The 20,786-nt window shown below is 37.5% G+C and overlaps 1 protein-coding gene across 4 annotated transcripts in view; it reads right to left on the bottom strand.

Moving 5' to 3' along the window:
• Positions 1–1,038: 1,038 nt before the first annotated feature.
• TSPAN14 (tetraspanin 14) overlaps positions 1,039–20,786 on the bottom strand; it is a 35,672-nt gene continuing 15,924 nt past the window's right edge. For 2 of the 4 annotated variants that reach the window (XM_030485676.1, XM_030485677.1), the window contains exons 3-9: positions 16,500–16,550; positions 11,816–11,962; positions 10,792–10,962; positions 8,762–8,887; positions 7,159–7,203; positions 6,555–6,674; positions 1,039–4,782 (exon numbers count right to left, since the gene is read on the bottom strand). In XM_030485676.1, coding sequence (XP_030341536.1) covers positions 4,711–4,782; positions 6,555–6,674; positions 7,159–7,203; positions 8,762–8,887; positions 10,792–10,962; positions 11,816–11,962; positions 16,500–16,550 — 732 coding nt within the window. In that variant the 3' untranslated portion in view covers positions 1,039–4,710. The other 2 variants (XM_030485678.1, XM_030485679.1) reach the window with 2 other exon arrangements.

The raw sequence follows: 20,786 nt of genomic DNA, 5'->3' as shown, positions 1-20,786 counted from the left end.
TCATTACAACTTTGTACAAGCAAAAGCTTCCCCACTTGAAAAACATGTGAACAGTATTTAGCCCACTAAATATCACTATCATGAGTACTCTTGAGAAAAGGAATTTCACAAAACCACCCCAGACAAGTCACTTGGTGAGTAACACACAAGGAGGTTTTGACCACATAGTAGGAGAAAAAATAAAACAAGCGCTGAAGCATGTGCGGTTTTCCTCTAGCCTAGAGCACACAGTGATACGGGCATCCTACACATTTCCAATGTCAAAATAAGAAATAGCTTCAGACAATCTCAACTTCAGCACAAAATCTGGGATCATGCCTAAACCAGCAGTACTATGAGATATATCAGGATCCGTTACAAGTTCTATGTATACATACCAAATAGCCATATTCTAGTTGTCATTCTTGTCAGAAATGATCCAGCCTTAACATTCCAGAGTATCTACTTCCAGATATTGCATTATTCTAATATAGCCATTAACTATTAGTTCAACCTTTCTCTGACCTTATTAAAACTAAAATGAGGTTTTAATGCATTAAAGAAACATTAAAATGGTCAAATAAGCAGTCACAAATCTGTTTCTGTAAGTCTCATCTTCAAACCGGGAAGTAACTTCCCTTCTGTACTCTGAAGAATAGTTTCAGGAACATTGCTCAAACTTGACAAACCACAGACTGCACAAATCACAAGAGCGATTACTGTGGATAACAGCAGTCAAAGTGCTAACAGCAGTTTTAACTTTACGGATGCCCAGGTATTTAATTATTTCTCTACACCTTTCTGCAGCTCTTTACTTGTTCATGGCTTTCCATTAGCAATGGAGAGAAAAGTTCCAGTGTTACATATGATTCAGCTGCCAAGACTGGAGGGAAAAAAAACCAAAATAAATAAGAATTAGTTTCAGCAAAATATACACATGAACACCAGCAGACCCTTACCGTTCCTGTAGTTAACCACAAATTGCTGCCTCAGTAGCCAGTCTAAACCTTAGAAGGGGAAATCCTAGTGGCTGGAAGAAATGAATCTTAGAAATCAAACTCCAGGAGTACAAAACATTAAATTTTATTTAATCAAATATAAGGCTTGAGAAAAAAAAATATACTGCAAGTCACTCAGAAAAGCCATCTCAGAAGAAAAGACAGAACCTCCCCTTCCACTGGCTGAACAATGTTCAAGCTGCATGATTATCCACAAGTGGCAGGGAGAAGGGAGAGGAAATGATGGAATGAGGAGACAAAAACCAAAACCCAGTTCTATGTATAAGCCAATTGTCACAGTGGACTGGAGGTACAAGTCTATCCACATGGCACTGTATGAAGGTCACCAAAACTGAACCCACTGGGAAGAAATACTGAGGTTTTTCAGGAGGCAACTAAAGCTCCTTTGGTCACTGCACTTATTTTCAGGGCTTATATTCATCCTCTTCTTCCCATACAAGGAAGCTGTGTCCAAATGCAGATATATTAATAGAAACGAAAGGGCAGTTGTACTGTCAAACATACTGACAAATACATACACTGCTTCACACAAATTGTGCTCATTTCTGAGAAATAAAAGTGATCACAAAGTTTCCTTCTCAGTCTAGTTATTCAAGTCTGATCTCATATTTGACATCATTGAAACTCTTGTTTCCATTGTAGTGTTTGTGGAGTTGTTCCAAATGTAACCACTGAAATCTCAACACCAACAATTTATCAAGCCTCTGTGAGATTATTGAATTGCTTCTCCTTCAAGGCTTTAGAGGCAGGTTCACACCCAACTGCTTTTGCTGATAGGACTTTTTTAAACCATAATTTAAATCTTTACCCATGAAGTCAGTTCAGGTCCACAGAGAAGGTGCTAAGCAGAAAGTTTTAAGACAGCATTTCCATTCCAAGTCCAAAATTACATTAGCCATGTGTACAACCAATAGGAGTGCACTTCAAACTGTCTTGGGGTATACCAGCCTAGAGTGCCAGGGGTTTAAAAGTAATGCTGAGCAAGGACAGAGAAGTTTATCCACAGGGAAAACAAATCACTCCATGAATTTAAAGATCCTCAAATAGGTTGAACTTGCTCTCTTGAATTCAGTTCCCAGCAACTGCAGCACTGATAGAAAAGTGGTGTTAATATGGCCAAAGCCAGCAAGAACAAACTGGAAAGACAACACTCCCATTAAATCTGTTTTGCATACAAACAGTACTTCAAAATGAAACCAAGTATTCATTTGTCTTCAGGCAACTTGGCAAGATTTGCAGACACTGGAATTCTGATCTGTAATGCTGGTTCTTGTCAGTAGCTAATTTCAGTGCATAAACTCTACAGCTATCTTTGACACCATGATGATTTTCACCAACTGCTGAAATTACTTCACAGCATTAGGAGCTTTCTGTCTCAAAAAGTGGCGATGGGAAACATGCTCCCTAGATGCAATTTTCAAGGCAATGTTTTATGAATAAGAAGTTACAAATAGAAAACATCCTTCTCCAATTTTACATACATCAGATTATTACACATAGCCTTAACAGAGTAAATTGATTGATGAGGTGGTGTAAAGTTTCAAGCACCAGAGTTTAAAGCAAAGGTTGCTGGACATGGCTTTGCTGCTTGCAAAGTAGCAGTAACAGCAGCAAATTTTTGGCTGCTCCTAATGGACTAGATTTAACAAATAAGTAACACAGACCTCAAATTCAAGGCTCCACAGTAGAAATGCTTCTTGCTCTCCCCTCAGTGATCTACTGCTATTGTTTTCTTGTTGTATATCAAAGCTAAATAAATCACAGTGCACTTCTAGCATTTTCCTTTCATGTTTTCAGATGATTAATAGCAGTGTTCTCTGCTACTGTAAAGAAATCAGCCATCCTTAGGCAAGCTTCCTTTTCCTGTTGTGTCTCAATCACTAGCCAGAAAAAGAACTATGAAAGCTGAACTGAAGTACACGAGAAGCATAGCATTGTCTGTGAAGTGCTTCACAAATTAAAAGCTGGAAGGGTATCTGGACAATCAATACAGATACTAAGATTCTTACTGTTGATCAGCTTTTGTCAGTGAATGTTTGTTAATACATGCATAATAGAAAAAAGGATGTTGGAGAGATACTTAAAAGTTTGGCTTCCTAACAAAGCTATACACTTTGGAAATGCAAGTATTAAATCCTTCAGGCAGACTACATGTAGTAAAATATCATTATAAAAATATATACTTTTTTAAAATTTACGCTGTGTTAGGCACTGTAAATAAACCTGCTCTCCCTGGAAAAATTGGGTGTCACTGGAAGCAGTAAACAGTGTTAGTCACATGGCCCACAGCAAACCTGACAGCTACTTCCAAGAACTTTTCAGTCACATACTTCTATCTTAAAGTTAAAAATACTATGCCGAAATCTTTTAGAGAAGACTGGAACTCCTACTGAACTACAGATCCCTCTACTGAACCCCCAAGAAGGTATGATGGGAAAGAGAGTAGTTTTCTCATAAAAATAAGGAAAAAAAAAAAAAAAAAAAATTACTTCAGCAGGAGTAGTTCAGTTTGATGTAGAAGATTACTGTGAAGAAATCATTCTGGATCACTGTATTGTGACTAGCATTTGAACCGTGTATCAGAACACAAGCAGAACTGATAGCTGTACAGAAGATTCAAATATTCAACAACTCTAATCTTTAAGTAAATGTGTACTTCCTCATTAAAAAACAGATTTCAGTAAGGATCAATGCTGAATTGAAATGTTTTCTGTCAGTCCTGACATTAGCAGTTAGGACATGTGAAGATCAATATAGCAGTTGTAAGAGAAAACAGAGGAAAGGGCAAAAACCCATGAACAGCTAGCATAGCATGGTTGCTATCTACTGAAGCAAGCTGCATTTTGAAATTTCTGCAGACAGAACTTCTAAATGATATTACCAATCAATAAAAAGATAAGCATTTTTAAGGAGCTTTTTCTTCTATTTAAATAAAGAATATTTACAATTTTTTTAGACAGGAAACAGCATCGAGGATTCACACCCCCTTGCCTGAAATGGAGATTTCTAACATCTAATGCTACAGATAGTAAGACTTTTTTCCCCTCTTGAAAAAGGGGCTTGCATTTTCGAAACAGCATGGGTTACTCAAACTCTGATGCTGAGCCCAAGTTCCTGCTCCCGAGACATCTACACAATTCCCAGTCAAACAGAAATATCCTGTCTTCTGTACAACTGAAAATCAGTTAAAGAACTCGACAATTTATGACTTCTTTTTTTTCCAACTTCCAATACCATTACAATATGGTTGCTGGCTATCTTCCCAAAAACGACTGCATGAGTCTACTGTAGACATCAAAACGATTTCAAGATTCTGAAGAAATCAGCACGCCTTCCAAAAAGATTACATTTTGAGATTGATGACAGTTGGGAGTGAAAACAGAACAACAATCTTCACAGTAATCCTTCAAGGAAAGAGTTTACAGCAGTTTCATGACTCATTGCTACAATCCTTAAAACCTGTTCCGCCGATATCTTGGGAAATTCCATTTCTTCCTCAGAGATCAATGCTGGTGCACTGAGTTGACTTGTTAGAAAAAAAGGGTAGACAGGTGTGCTCAGAGATCTTGATTTTGTACCAGCTTCTAACAAAAACCATGAGCTGGGTAAAATCCACATAAGGCTTTTAACAGGAGTATTTCATGGCCTGTGCATTTCTTCCTCCTTGGTGTCCAACCAGTAACCATAAAATACACTTTATTTGCTTTTATATTCAGAAGGCATTACCTGCCTTTACAGCTTCAATGTCAGATATCAATGTCCTGGCTAGGAAAATCCCAAAAATCTAAAACACAAACAAACAAAAAACAACAACAAAAAACCATATGTGAGATGAAACACTTGTAATATACCAGTCTGCAAGATGTTTGTTTGCAGGTTCAGATATCATTTCATAGCTAGGAACATCCATCAAAGCATGGCTATTACTAAAAAGTAATAAAGGCAGCAGAATCTTGCAGGACATAAAACTTCTGAGAAAAAGATGCTTTCATGTAACACTTCAGGAGCATTCATAATAATAAGCTTCTAGATGCCCTAGAGCTGGAAGAAATCCACTTAGCCAAGTTTGAGTCTTATAACATTCACACTGAGCTATTGCTAAAGTTACAAATAGAGCATTTTCATTTGTTCTACAACTCTGAATAATCAACTCAATTTTCTGAACAATTTTTTAGAATACATACAGAACACACAATTACATGTACTAAAATGAAATTCTTGTCAAAAACAGTAGTGAGAGATGTACCAGATTATTCTGAGACACTTAAATTTGAAGTTTCAACATTCACTGAAGTTCTCAGGGAAATCTTCCTTTACAAATTTAAGATAAACTCATAACTCAGCACATTTCCTGAAACAGCCTTAAAAAACGACAGACTGGAGTGAAGCTTTGGAAAAGCCAAAAGATTTTTTTAGAAGTAGTCAGGTTATGTCTAACTCTCAGTCCCACCATGAAATAGTTTAATGCACAAGAAAGATTCAATCTGAAAAGACAAGCGACTGTGAAAGTGGTTTCCCAGAGACTCAGGTCATGAAAAAGAATAACAAGAAATTATTGTCACTCAACACCCTGCCAAAAGATTACAATTTGTATCTTGAACATCTTCCTAACTAAAGGTGGTGTTCTCAGGACAGCATCCTCAAAGCCATGGAAGCATATCATTAGATGGTGATAAAATACTAAAAACTTAGCAACAGAGGGCAGTATTGCCACGGTCGAGAAAAGGTATTTTGCCAGCACCAAACTCTATTTTCGGTCTAATGGAAAATACATTATGTAGTAGAGCAACAAGTTTGTTATTTCCCATCGAAGTGAAGTAGTACCATATCAAAGAAATTTAGGTAAGTGTACACAGCTGCCTCAATGAAAGCAGGATCCACCTTGAAAGAGGTAACCTGATGTGTTTTGCTGAGAATTTTTGTTCTTTCTTTGATGTACCAAGCACCAACAAAGTATTGGAAGAAGCCACAGCAACTTCTTCATCTGGTTCTATTAATATCACACTTGCATCCTGTTCACCAATTTCCCTGCTCTCCAGTTCTCAACTTTTTTTTGAGCAGTATGCTACACATCACTCACAGCCAGCTGAGTGGTAGTTTTAGCATGGGCAGAACTGTATTTCAGTCATTTCACATTTGTGATAGAAGGCTATAGTTCAGATCTACTGGAGCAGATGACCTGATTTCCCCTGCCTCACACCATATTGAAACTTAAGAAATATTGTATCACATTATGTAATAATTCGATATTAATATAACAATATGCTAACAATATAAAATCATCATATACTTTATGTATTATAATTGCACTGTATTTCTACAGTGACCTTCATTGCTTTGAGGAATGTAATTTCAACAGAATTAGTTGATATCAGATATTTTCACTCTAAATCCCCATTCCTATACTTATTTTTTAGCCGTATTATTCTCATACCTACAAAAAAAATCCTGTGTCGAACTATTAACTCTACCTCTCCATAACTATTTTTCCCTTCAGTAGGTCTGTATCCACAAACTCGAAATTTTTTTCAAAGTAGTATAAAAAAAGCAACTAACCTGGAGCAGTGAGATAGCTATGAAGACACCTGCAACAATGTAGATATTCCGGGGTAACCAAGCCTCAAGGGCAAGAATACAACCTTTGACAAAAATCTGATCATCCCATTGACTCTTGCTCTGAATGTAGAGAGGAAGAATATCAGTTCTCTGCTCAAGTTAATTATAAGAACAATCACAGGATATAGCTAGACAATTTGTCACTTATGCAGTAATGTTTTTAACCAGACTCCAGAAATACACATATGCCCAGATTAAATCAGGGAATATCAGACACTGAAGTTAGTATCTTTCTGCAAATCCTGTTACTAGAATACTTTACAATTAGCAGATAATAGAATTCAGAGTTAGACTGTTATAACTAATAATTGAAATGCACATTTGAAATGCAAGTCCTACCCTTTTTGAAACACACCTTTCCCTTTACCCATTCCATCACTTGTTTTCTCTGCCCTCCCACAGTAAAGGTTTACCTGTAGTATGTGGCACAGTCAATTAGTTCCCAGAATTTTAAGCTGACATATCTATCAGCAATTTCACCATTTTTATAATTTGGCTTATGCAAGCACAGAATATGATAGACAGCAAGACACCAGCACCTTACCTTCTTTCTGATATCATAGCCACATTGCGTATTCACAACTTTTTGCTGCAAAGCAAGAGAGATTTAAAATAAATCAACCGAATTCTACTCACTTCTGTTCACAGAAAGATTTTTTTAGATTTCACAGACAAACAGATCAGGACTGTCAGAGCCAAACATTTTAAGAAGTATTTTTACTAAAAATGAGCAAAGCCCTAGCAGAATACAAGAAAAGTAATGACAAAGCAGAAGTGTGCACTTGCAGGAAAACGTCCTTCATCAGAAATCCTAGCTGCTTCTATCCCTTGGCTTTCACCTAGCAAGGACTTTTTAACATGAAGCATAGCAACTGTACTGCCAGAATACAGGTAAGACACCTGCATTTCCAAGATCATTTTCATTTAGGTATTTCACGTAACACCTAAACACTGAGGTAACAATAAAGGTACCAGGCTGATGCATTTAAACCTGCAGTGAAGAAACATGCCTTACAATTCCATCATTTCAAGTGGTATACAACTTGCTATCCCAATCAGTTAAAATAAGTAACAGCTGCAAGCTACTTGAGCCCCCTCAGTTGATAATTCAGTCTCACATATAACCCATCTCCAAGATATACCTAGTCATGAAGACAAAATATTCCAGCTGCAGATCCCAAGTAAGACGACCATAAACATCTTCCAAATCACAACCCCACACAACCCAATGACAATATTTATCTCCAAAGATGCAAAGACATTTAAGACTTCTTGTTTTCTCTGTATGAGGCTTTTGAAAACTTATTACACAATTATAGCATAATTTACACAATGCATAGTGAGTTATACTGAAATATTAGGAGTAAATCTCATCTTAAGAAGATTTAACCATACTTACGTCTCCTTAAATACAGCAGTGGAATAGTACTGATCCAAATTAAAGTAGAAAATAATTACTGGGAAATCTGAACATGGAATATTTCCCTGACAAAGTCCTTCCTTGGCTGATTTCCAAGACAATCAAAAGCCTCAGTATAACCTACCAAGGGCTATCTATTCCGCAAAAGGACTTCTGGATCGACTTTGAGCTATAACTATTCCTACTAATACTGTCAAGCATTATATGTTAGTCCTACCTCCACATTCTGGCTTCCACTGAAAAGGTTAGATTCCTGAAGTTTAGTAAACAGATCTCACCTATATCTTGCCAAAAACAGAATTTACTCAAATGCTTTAAACTGAGGCTGTGCATAAGCACTTTATTAGTTGCTGATAAACAATCAGCAACTAGTTACTCCTGCTTGCCTAGCAGAGGGGTGTTGTAATATTAACTCTAACTAGGGGAAACACTGCTTAGACAGTGCTCTCATGTCCATATAAGCTAGACAGAGGACAGGAATTCAAGGCAACAACAGACTGGGGTGGGGGAATAAAAATCAGCCACTCATGCCATGGAAGAACAGGTTGTCACATTTGGACTCTATAAAGAATAGAACAAAGACATGAAAAGAGTTTGTCTGCACAAGAGTAATTTTTGATCATTCAGAAGACTTTAAACTCCTAGTCATCATACTTTATTCAGGAAGTGCTTCCTCTCGTAACTCTCCAACAACATCAGACCAATACAAACCCAGGAAACAACTTACAGCAGGATCAGGTATACAACAGGAAAAAGGAACACCACACTTCTCACGACTTTTGCTTTCACTGCTGCAGTTAAAATATATGTTAAAGTCCCAGTCATCTGGACCTTGGGCACCACAGCAATGGTTCTGTAACAGATAAACAAACTCTTAGCATTTGGGGATATTTTAGAGACAATTTATCCACTGAATGCATTCTCTGGAATGATACTTATCATCTTCACTTTCTCTAAGGCTGTGCAGAATCAATAGCAGCATCAGAGTAAAAAATGAGTAATCAATACAGTAGTTCTATGAAATCAAAGCAATACATTTGGCATACTGCTCCTGGAAATAGCTGTCAGCATGACAAGCAGAATCATAAAAATTATCACTTTAGATGTAATTGCTAGATGCAGTCAGTGAACATCCATAAATAGTGCAACAAAATAATTTAACAAATGCTTTATACCCCATTGTTTACAAGTCAGCCAAACCAGAAAAATTATTAAAAGACGTTTCTTTAAATTTGCAACTCTATCCTTAAATCTTCATGTTTACTGTAAAAAGTGGATCCAAACACTTATGAACATACTTCCTTTCTTTTAAATAAGAAGGTTTTCAAATCCAAATGAATTAACTGGTAAAGTCTCACTAGCTCAAAGGTCAGTCAACTTTAGGTCAAGAAACCTATGTGAAATACTTTTTAACAATGTAATGCAGTTACCATAATTAGCAGGTTGGTGAAATCACAACATTTCAAGGAGTGTTCAATTCCTCGAACTAATGAAAGCTAGTTTCTTATTAAGCTAAGCCTTACAGCTTACTGGCCTGGATATTCAAGGGCACAAATCTTTCTCTAGAATTTGAGTACTTGAAATGTTATACCATCACACAGATTTTCCTGGTACTTCATGAAGTTCCATCCTCTTGAGATAACTCTAGAATCTTTCCTCTGCCCACCACCCATCTTCACAAAACTTGTATCAATCTGGCTGTGAGACCACTGAAACTTGAAGTCAGTAAATGGATTGAGAAATTACAAAGTTGTGACAGACAGATGTGAACAGAGAGCTATTTTCATAAAGTTTTCACAGTATATATGACTAAAGAGAGCTGAACAGAATGGTCATTTACCATGAAGAAAGCAGAAGAGGTTCATTTTTGTCTTTCTAGTCCCCCCTCCGTGACAAATCTATGCTTTTGTAAATAAGACATACAACCACCAAAAGCATGTTAATCAACTTCTGTAGATTGCATCCTTCCTTCCTCAGTACTTTCAGGCATGGATCAATGACAGGCCAATGGAGAGATTTTTCTGGTCTTTTTCAGGCTTATTAGCATGTTAATCTGGCTAGAACTCCTCTTAGTAAGCTCCGCCTTTTATTTTCATTGAAAAGTATTTAATTGGAGCTCAACTATAAATCAGCTTAGCATATTAGCCTGGGTGACTATACTGAAACGAGACAAACAAAGAGCAACAACAGAGTGGGCAATACTGAGAAAATTACTGGTGTTGGTCATGGCCAGGAGGAGCCCTACCTTACAAAAAGGTGCCCTTAGCACCAAAAGCTAAAGCAAAACAACACTGAAATCCAACCAGGTAGATTAGTCAGAGGATGCTTCCATATCAACGCACACAAGAGTAAATGAACAGGACAGGTAAGTTGCTGGCAACATACAGCGGACTGTTGTGATTTAATCCCAGCGGGCAACCAAGTACTACACAACCGCTGTGCGCAATTTTTTCAGGATAGCACTTTTCCTCCTCACCTCTTACTTAAACTGGTGCAACACTGATCAGAACAGGGGAGTGAGTGAAGAAGGTCAAAAGATGGATGGATGCTTGGTATAGCTTCCACATTGACAGAACAGCACTGTCTCTTAGAATATCTTGCCTCCCTGATGCTTTCAATGCATAAAGAGCAAACCAGCACATCTGTAACATGGCACTATCAACTACAGAATATGATAAAACTGTAACAAAAAGGAAAACTTCCAGATCTACATGCTCTCCTAGAACACATGAAAGTAGTGACAGGATATGAACTTACAATTTTCTGTAGCGAATCAATGAGGTTCTGGAGGTCAATATCATCTCGGTAGGATTTAATGTTATTCTCAAAGAATTCTTTGACCCTGTCCCTCACCCAGTCCTGGAACAGGAAGGCCAGAACTGCCACTGCTACCTCCAGCAGGAATATAAACACAACTGCGCCACAGAACTGTAAAAAATAAAAGTCCCAAATTAGAAAATATCCATTCATTTTGAATGCATCCCTACTCCAACTCCACCAGAAACAGACACAGAGAATTAGGTTAAAATTCTTACTCACTACAGATACCATGAGAATACAGCCTGTTAAAATGAGAATACAATGTAAAGAAACACCCAAGAGGGAGAGTTATCTTTTTGTTTTGGTCACCTGAACTTGACAGTAAAATGAGCACCACACCACAGTCATTATGCACAGCAGCGATAGTATGAATAAATAAGAATCTGCAAAATACAGGGCCAAAGTAGTCTTGATGTCACTTCTTGAATTGTTTCCAGTTTTATAACTCTTTTGTCCAGCTCGTTTTCAGATCTAAAGCAAAGCAGCAGCCTCAGTATAAAAACAACCATTTAAGAGATCTGACGTGTCAAAGTCCCCAGGTTTTGCCCATTTAGAGAAAGTTTTAAATTTTCTTGGGATTTTGTTCTCCCTAAGCCACTATACCATCTCCTCTCAGCAATTCCTAACTGACTGAATATGTTCCAAACATCATATTTTGTGATATTACATACACAATGTTAGATTCTGGTATACAATACTTCAACATCACCACTGTATAGCAGAATAAATGAAAAAGGGAAGAAACATCTTCCAGAAAGGGAAAAATATATGTAGGTTTGAACCTATGCTGCTTTCATACCACTACTCAGAGGCTTGTTAGACGATTAAGTTGTAACAAACATTGTGATACATTGTAACAAACTAAGTTCTAAAAATTAATTATTTGGGTTTGCTACTAGTTCTTCACCCGTCATTCCCTACTTTTGCACACATAATCCACTCATATACAGGTGTTACTTACAAACTTCAGAAGGCAGATGTTTTCTCTCAGGGCTCCTACACAACCAGCAAATCCCAAAGTAAACATCACTATTCCAACCACTAACACAAGCAACACTGGGTCCAGACCATGAAGACCAGTTACCTTTGTCAGATCAGACAATACACCCTGAAAAACACGGTAGGGGAAAAAAGTGACCACTTTAAGCATGTAATTCGTTAAGCATTCCTTTGAGATGTCCATGATTTCCACATGACTCCAAATGAATGGGTTGCAAACCCTTGAGGCTGCCAACAATGACCCTCGTGGAAAATTCTTACTGTAAAATGGTTACTGACAATACCAATTTTCTTCACCATAGCAGAGGAAGTATTAAAACAAAGTTATAGCTATTAATTCTTTTAATAAGTAAAACCAGTGCAGTCTCAGATTACATTCTTCTAGGTCTATTTGCCAAACAAGTTTCCACAAGATGAGGCCATAAGCTCGATATCATCGCATATTCATTTAGTTTCAAGGCAAAAGAATTAATGCTTTATATTAACCCGAAATAAATAAATCAGAAGGCCATTATGAAGTCTTTAAGAAAAATGAAGAAATTTTTTTCCAATTTTTATGTTTGGTGGCAGAAAGGGAGAGACAAAGCAGGTTATGGGTGACATTTTAAGGGATGGAAGCAAAATCTTGTTTTGGTTTTCACGGGAAGCTTGAAGATTTTTTTTTTTGTATCAACATTTTAATTATATCCCTTCTAGTGCTGAATAGTCTTAAGAATGCTCCTCCAAAATCTGGCAACATGCAGAGTAAAGCCCAAATATTCCCATTTCATCCCAGATAAAATTCTTACACCAAAAGCAGCTATCTATTCCCTATAACATACTTCCAATTTGCCTAATTCAGCAACAATATTTTCTTCTTTAACTATCCAAACACACCACTTACCTTGACAAAAATCTTACCTATTAAGCCTGTCTGCATAGATCTTAAGACAGAATTTCTAAATCTATGTAAATGTTATGCTAACACAGTGAAAGCCTTATTTCTACATAAGATTTTACAGAAATTAAGTTTATACACCAGCTACTATTAAAATTGCATCAAATACACACAACAAGCTTTTCAAGAGAAAAATTTGTAAGCACATCCAGGCAGCCGTGCAATAGCCTTAAATTTTCATCATATACTCAACAGCAATATCATCAGCAATACACAGAACATTCTAATAAGGAAATATTTTTCCTTTCAAATGGAGAAATAAAACACACAGGACAATATCCCATTATTACATGTTTACTATATTTTCTTTAATAAAGTATATTCCAAAGCTGATTTTGTTCAGTGTAAGAGAAAGATATCAGAGAAACTCGAAGTAATTCATACGAGCAGTTTAATTCTGTCAAGGGAATGCAAATTCTTACCTAGCACAAATACCTGAGTAGCACAAGTTAAGTTCAAAGAATACACATTCTAGGAGAATACCTTGGAAAAACCTGTGTCACTTTATATTTAAATGCTCACTTAACAAAAATAATGTCTTCAAAATACAGCATTAGAATGTGTACATAGAGAAACTTCATCAGCTGATGAAAAGACACTGATTAACAGTACTACAGTGATACACAGGAATTCATCTTCTTTCAAAATATGTTCCATAACAGATCTTGTTAGAGCTGTTGATTTGGCAACAGCAAGACAATAAGGCTGTTTTTACCAAAACTGGTTGAAGGGATGAAAACAAATAAATAAATAAATAAAAATTTAACTGTGGAATTTAGAATTGCCTTGCAATAGCTGGTGACTAACAGTTGAAATGGCCTATTAAAAACTGGGCACAGCTTATAGATATCACAACATTCAGAAAGTCTTGGGAAGCAAAGACTTTTCTAGTTAGTGTCACCAATGACACATTTCCATTCTTACAAACTGTAAGACAGCTAACTATCAACAGATAACTACCAACAGATAACTACCAAACTTGGTCTACAGGGTTAATTGTGAGAGTCCTACCTAATCAAACCTTGGCTCAGAACCCAAAAATCAAGCAAGACATGCCAAGATTAGCTAGGCTAATGTCCTTGGAGAACCCATACACTATGAAACCAAACACTGTTACCAGCATATTGAAACTTTCACAACTATTTCCAGCAATCTCCTTTCTAACCCAAACACAAGCCTTTTTCAGACAATCTCACTTGTTCAAGCAACATTTTTGGAAAAAAACTTCCTCTGGTCAAAACATGTTATGAAGAGCAGTTGGCAGGAACTGGGCTCTATTATTCACCCTCAGATGTTGCTGGTTCACAACAGTTTCTTCATGTTCATGTTTGATGTTTACAACATTCTCTTTTGCAAAGAAGGTCATGGGGTGCTTTTTGCCCAACAAAAGATGCTAACTGAAAAATCCTGAAGGAAGTAAACAAGAGAATTAATTCAGAGGACTATCTCATTCCACCGCACTCATCTCTCTAAGGATGCTTCTGCCTGTGCCATCTGCCGGATGGTGAAAGCTCTTTGAGACCCAGACTGCCCTTTAAAACAGCACTTCGATTTCCTACAAGTATACAGGAATGAAGTCTGATACCTGAAGTCACTGTCAAAAAATCCAAGAATAAAACTCAGCCTTTAAGTCTTCCTTTCAGTCACTTGGAACAGTGAATTATTTGTAAGCATTATGCCACCATCTCAACTGAAGTGTGTTGGCAACAGAGGGCAAACATGGGTTGTCTTTAAATAAAACATCTCTAATACAGCCCATTAACAGATGCCAAAACAGTTACTGTTTTGAGATACATTAGTATGGAAACCACAAAATACATTTGCCAAGGACAGAGCTGATTTCTTATAATGAAGTTCTGTAAACTGGATGTTGATTGTCACAACATTATAACATTATAATAACTCATTATAACACAGTCCTCATGGAAAAAGAAAAAACAGAGAAGTTAAAGGGACCCAATGTACTTCAGGTTGCATTAAGAGATAGGGTGTTCAAAACTTTTCCACCACCTGTAATTTATCATTCAGTTTACTGCTGCAGCATAGCTTCTGGAATGTTTTTCTCTTACTTCCTATCTATTGCTCACCAAGATGTTTATCTGTAAACAAACAGATCCATACAGACACTATGGCTGAAGAATGGCAACTAGTATGAAAGACTGTCCACATCACAAAGAACAACAGATATGAATAATGTACAGATTTCACAAGCCATTCAGAAGTTCAAAACCACAGGAAAAGCTTTGAAGCACTTATTTGCAAGTTAGAAGAGAGAACAAAAATAGTTCAGGCAAAATTTAAGCAATAAAGACAGAAAGAGTCTGTCCTTGTCTTTTAGCAACTTCACTGTACCATAAAGTCCATTTGGCAAATAGGAGTAGCTGTGCACTAGTCATTCCCAACCATCCATACCCTACGTGCTTCTTTACAGAACAGAAGATAATGTCTGAACTTGAAAAAATACAAATTCAAGACAAGATTAACACTCTCCCTAAAGGATTGGAAAGAAAATCCTTTTAGAAGAACAGACTAAAAGGTAAATGCATTTGAGTGGAGACAGGCTGCTTACTATGTATCAGTGACATCGCTTACTTAGTTGTGAGAATGCCTGCACACACATAGGGAGTGGGGAGAGGAGAATACATACCTCAGTATTAAGATCATCATAAAACTCTTTCACTTCCAAAAAGCGGAACCTTTCTGTATGTGAAATCCCAGAATCTCTCTGTTGTATGTGGGTAGCTGCTGTGTATGAGCACTCTGATTAAGGAAATGTTACACCACAATGGTAATTAAACTCTTCCTACCCAGCAGTACAACAGTGAGGGCACCTGCCTTCCACTGCGAATTAAGATGCAGATCAGTAAATCTGCTAGTAATTGTCACTTTTTCCTACTGCTTACAGTCATATTAAAACCATGCTTTTACACTCATAACAAGGGAGAGAACCATTCATTTCCATACCTATACCATCTCTTGTAACAGATCTCTGTAGGTACATGCTCACAGACTTCCTCTGAGGAAGCTGTTCACTAAAAGAAACCTCTGACAAATACAAGCACCTTATTCAGTTAGATTCATGTTCCCCAGGTTTGATCCTCTACTTAGAGACACAGTAACTTAAGCAACACCATGGGAAGTTCCAAGTGGAAGACAACAGATGGCCTGAAGACTGGAATACTTCAGAATGATAGTCCCAAAGATGCATGTTTGTGTTCGGTTTTTTTGTTGGGTGGTTGTTTTTTTTTTGGTTGGGTTTTTTTTTTTTTGGGGGGGGGGGTGTGGTTGTGGGGGGTTTTTTTGTTTGTTTTTTGTTTAGTTGGGGTTTTTTTTAATCAAAACGAGGTATCTTTTACATTTCTCCCAAATGCTTCTTGTTTGTAACAAAAAGAGGTGGGTAGAGAACTGTATTTTAGAAAGCATGCTTTCAAAAGAGAACCAGTTCGTAAGGACTAATCGTAGAAATTAAATTCTCCCAAGCATCCTGCTCTTAAAAGTTTACAAAAAAGGTCTAAACATCACAGGCCACAGCTTAACACCCAATCAAGAATGAAACTCCAATTAAACTCAGTTTAGATCATTCAAACATGGTCCTGAGCTCAGATGTTACATTTAACCTTTGCTGCTTCCTGCAGAAGAAGTTTTACTGCAGCAGGGGTAGGAGAGGGCAGCCACCAACCAAAGTAAGACCAGTCATTTCTACCCTTACCTTTTCACTCCATGCCCACAGACCAGCTGCAAGGAAGGCCACCCCAGCTAGCTAAAACAAAGAGAAAAAAATAATTAGATATACTAATCAACACATTCTCAAAACACTTAGGCACTAGCACTGTTGTTAAAGTAAAACAAATATTGTCTGTAATCTCAGACAACAGTAATTTATTCCATAGCATTCTTGCGTTATAGAAAGTACTTTTAAAAAGTATTTCAATTTGATTATTCATGATTACTCAAGAAGCACACAGGACTAAACTAACAATTTCACACAGTAGCATACAAGGAGGAATTGTCCTTGTCCCAGTGACTTGCTCTAAACCTTTTGCCTGAACAGAAGATTTCAGAATATTTAATGCATTTTGAGGTTATTTCCCAGTCATTTTACAGTGCCACCCCCAGGCAGTAGCCATGCTTGACTCCTCAAACCTTATCAAGGCTCATTATATTAGCCTCTTCTCTAATTAGATATGGTTTGTTTAAAGCCCTTTTGAATTATACTGAAATAATGGTCCATCCACTTACTTTTAATAAGCAAAAAAATCTAACTGACAATGTACAAACCCTACACCAAATGTTTGTATAATAAATATTTATGAATTAAATTCATCTAAATGAAGCATGAGATCCTTGTTCTGGTCTTTTATTTCCTTTCTCGACTCTCAGGCATTTCAATAATGAACACCATTTCAATACTCAAACTAAAATGACCTCTCTGCAAACTGAAGGCAGCTCCCCCTCATTATTTAAAATGGCGTTCTACTCTGCTATTGTTGTCTGAAAAGCGGATTTGTGCCCTGCATGCAGTAAACCAATTCCACGAGCTCAGGAGGGAGACTGTTTATTCAGGCCTGGGTGCTCGGTGGACTGTTCCGCAAATCAAGCACTCCGATGCCAGCTTTCTTCATTATATTTATACACAAAAGTTACAAGGCAGTACACACCCAGTTACAATGATTGGTTGTAATTTACATATAATTAATATTTGCTGTGTTGTCCTCTCTAGCTACTACGCATGCTCAGGAGAAGGGTCGTCACCTGGGCCAAGGTCTTTTTGACCTGTGGTTGTGATCTTTAATATTATAACGAAGGCAGTTCACTTTAGGACACCTTAAAAGTTAGCTGTTTTGCCAAGTTAGGTAATTGAATGGTCATTTCACCAAGCTGTCAAATAACTCATCCTTTTGGTGCCACAAATCCTGGATGTTCTCCTTTGATCCTTCAAACACAACCAAGATGTGGTTGTGCCGTGAATGAGTTCCTTATTGTTTTAAGAAGGTCACTTTGTCCCAGCCCAAGATGCAGAAACTATGTGGCTACCAATTGCAGGTACACAATAGAGCAAGCAACATACCGTATCATTATGTCCATGTAACCTTAAAAGGCACTGAAGTGCTGGAATGTGTCCAAAGAACAACAAAGCTGGTGAAGGGTCTAGAGAACAAGTTCTACGAGGAACAGCTGAAGGAACTAGGCTTTGTTTAGTCTGGAGAAAAAGAGGCTGAGGGGAGACCTTACTGCTCTCTACAACCACCAGAAAGGAGGATGGATAAGGAAGTGGCTGGTCTCTTCTCCCAAGTAACAAACTATAGGATGAGAGCAAACAGCCTCAAGTTGTTCCAGGGGAGGTTTAGATAGAGTATTACAAAAAATTTCTTCACCAAAAGAGTTGTCAAGTATTGAACAGGCTGCCCAGGAAGTGGTGGAGTTACCATCCCCAGGGGTATTTAAAAGACGTGCAGACGTGGCACTTAGGGACACGGCTTAGTGGTGGAATTGGCAGTGTTAGGTTAACTGGTTGGACTTACAGGTCTTTTCCAACCTAAATGATGCTATATAAAGGACTGAGGTTGCTTCTCCCACCCCACCCACACATTGACAAGTAAATTCCAACAACTGAAAAAATGCCTTGAAAAGGGGGCCCTTTCCTCTCTTCCATGAAGTAAATAAGCATCACAGGCAATTCCCCACAGCAGAGGCAACTGTCTCACAGTCACACAAGAAAATATGTGCAGATTTTAAGTACTGCTGGGTTCACTGCCTACTGACCCTAAACTGCAATCAGGGCAAATTAAGTTGTTCTGGGTTTACTCTGCTGGGGGAAGTGGGGGTGGGGGGGAAGCCTAAAAGGGCTGTGCCATTCATGTCATTCAGTAAAAATTACTCAAATTATCTTAGACACTTCCATCTGTGATTGAAGTATTATATGCCATATTTTAGGGCTTAATCACACAGATTAACCAATCAAATCCACTACTAATAGATGCACGAAGTTACAAAGCGGCAAAGCAGTGCTAAATAAGTTAAAATTCCAGATACTACTTACTAAGCAACAGCATAGTAACTGCTCATCTCAGACTCTAAATAAGCTAAAAACACTTAAAGTAATGATTTGGATCAAAGCACAACTTTTAAAATATTAAAAAACCACATGTATATAAACAGAATATTGACCCAGATTACCCCCAAATCTTAACCCAGTGATTTTCAGATGAAGAAGCAATAGTTAAAAAAAAAAAAAAAAACCACAAAAAACAACAACAACAAAAAAAAATCTATACTCAAAACTTGCACATGGTTAAGTTATATACAGTGAATGCAATCAACGCATCCTTCACCCCTTCTCATTCCAAATGCTCCAGAAATGCTGAGAGAAAGCTGAAGACAGTTGGTGTAATTTGCAGTAATCAAGGTAAATTACACAGTAGACACAGCTGGATCTTTGGGAACTTTTTCTTAAGAAATGAGGGGAAAAATTGGGAAGACTTCTACACTTTGTATACAAACTAATGTTAGTGTAACACTAATAATGCACTATTGAATATACAAATAAGGTGTCCTTTTCAGACTGGTTGCCTTTCATTATATTCATTACTGTCCTAAACTGCAATAGATGAAGTAGATTTTTCACTAGCATGCTTCATTCTCACCTCTGAACACAAACTCATGCTTTATTAAATGTTCAGTTTCACAAAGCTGCACTATTTTTGCAAAGTTATTTCCATGGGCACCTATGCATACTACTTATAAGTAAAGCAGTTTATCAACAGAAAAATCAACTTAGTCTTATAGAATCAACATGGATAAATCTATAACTTAATTCACCTAAGTGATTCATAATTTTCAACAGAAGCAGCCAAACCACATACGTTTCTTTAGAAAAAAAAAAGAAAACAGTGACATATGACGTACTCGCAGAAGAAACAAAGCTATCAGCTTTACAGGCACAATTACCAAGACAACCAATTTGCAAGGAAGATGGTAGTTATTTAACTGAATGAGATTTCTTTGCTTGAAATGCCAAATGCAAGATACCATAAAGTATCTCATTGGAAACTATTGTAAAACACACAATGGTGATAAAACTACCTTAGAAGTTAGTGTGATTGAGCATGCCCAATAGAGAGTTCTACAGAAAATTAGCACTAGGAAAATAGCCTCTCTTTACCACTCTTACAGAGAGGCATTCCAGTAACTGCTATGAGGCAGACAAGGGAACTGATCCAGCCTGAACTGAAAGAAAAGTTTTAACCTTCATCAATCAGCTCACTGAACTAACTGGCCACATGAATGGGAGTACAGGCAGCTGAGAAGCAGCAATGCTAACCACAAGTGTTCCCAGGGTGAAAGAGAGCAAGCCAGACCTATTTCGAGAGAAGCGTTTTGGAATTTGCCTTTCACCAGAATCTGGATGAAGTGAGCAAGAACTGGACTACCCAATTCACTTCTATGCCATAGAGTCATTTAAACCACATATTGCATAAAAGATTAGATAGAAACATATACAAAGCAGCTCAACTATACCCCTTTGAACAGGAAACTAAGCAGCATTTGGTCATTTCCCGCTTTAGAACTGAAAAATCCACATTAACGACACTACATCGAGCTGTAGCCTCTGCTCAGATGTACAATACTGACACCAACTCACAGACACCATGTACAAGGACCGCTTAAGCATTATCCGTTCCCAACCACATTGTGAATTCCTTTGACTATACTATTAAGAATCACTCTACTAACTGAGAAAACAGATCTGTTTCTCAAATCTAGACTGCAGCTAAACATAGCTCTTGCAAGACAACCCTTGCACACAAACTGACTTTGTGACAGCCTGCCTCATGGTCTTATTAGAAGCAATGCGAATGCATTCCTATTGCACTCAATTTTTGTAAGCACAAAATGTTACTCTTATAGAGAGCACTTGTTCCACCCCCTGGACAATCCTATTTTACACTGTAGCTCCACCCATGCTGGAGCAATCGGCAGCCTACAGCCTTCCTTC

Source organism: Strigops habroptila, chromosome 5 (assembly GCF_004027225.2).
Source record: "Strigops habroptila isolate Jane chromosome 5, bStrHab1.2.pri, whole genome shotgun sequence".
Taxonomy (NCBI): domain Eukaryota; kingdom Metazoa; phylum Chordata; class Aves; order Psittaciformes; family Psittacidae; genus Strigops; species Strigops habroptila.
This window is presented reverse-complemented; position numbering and strand designations above follow the sequence as displayed.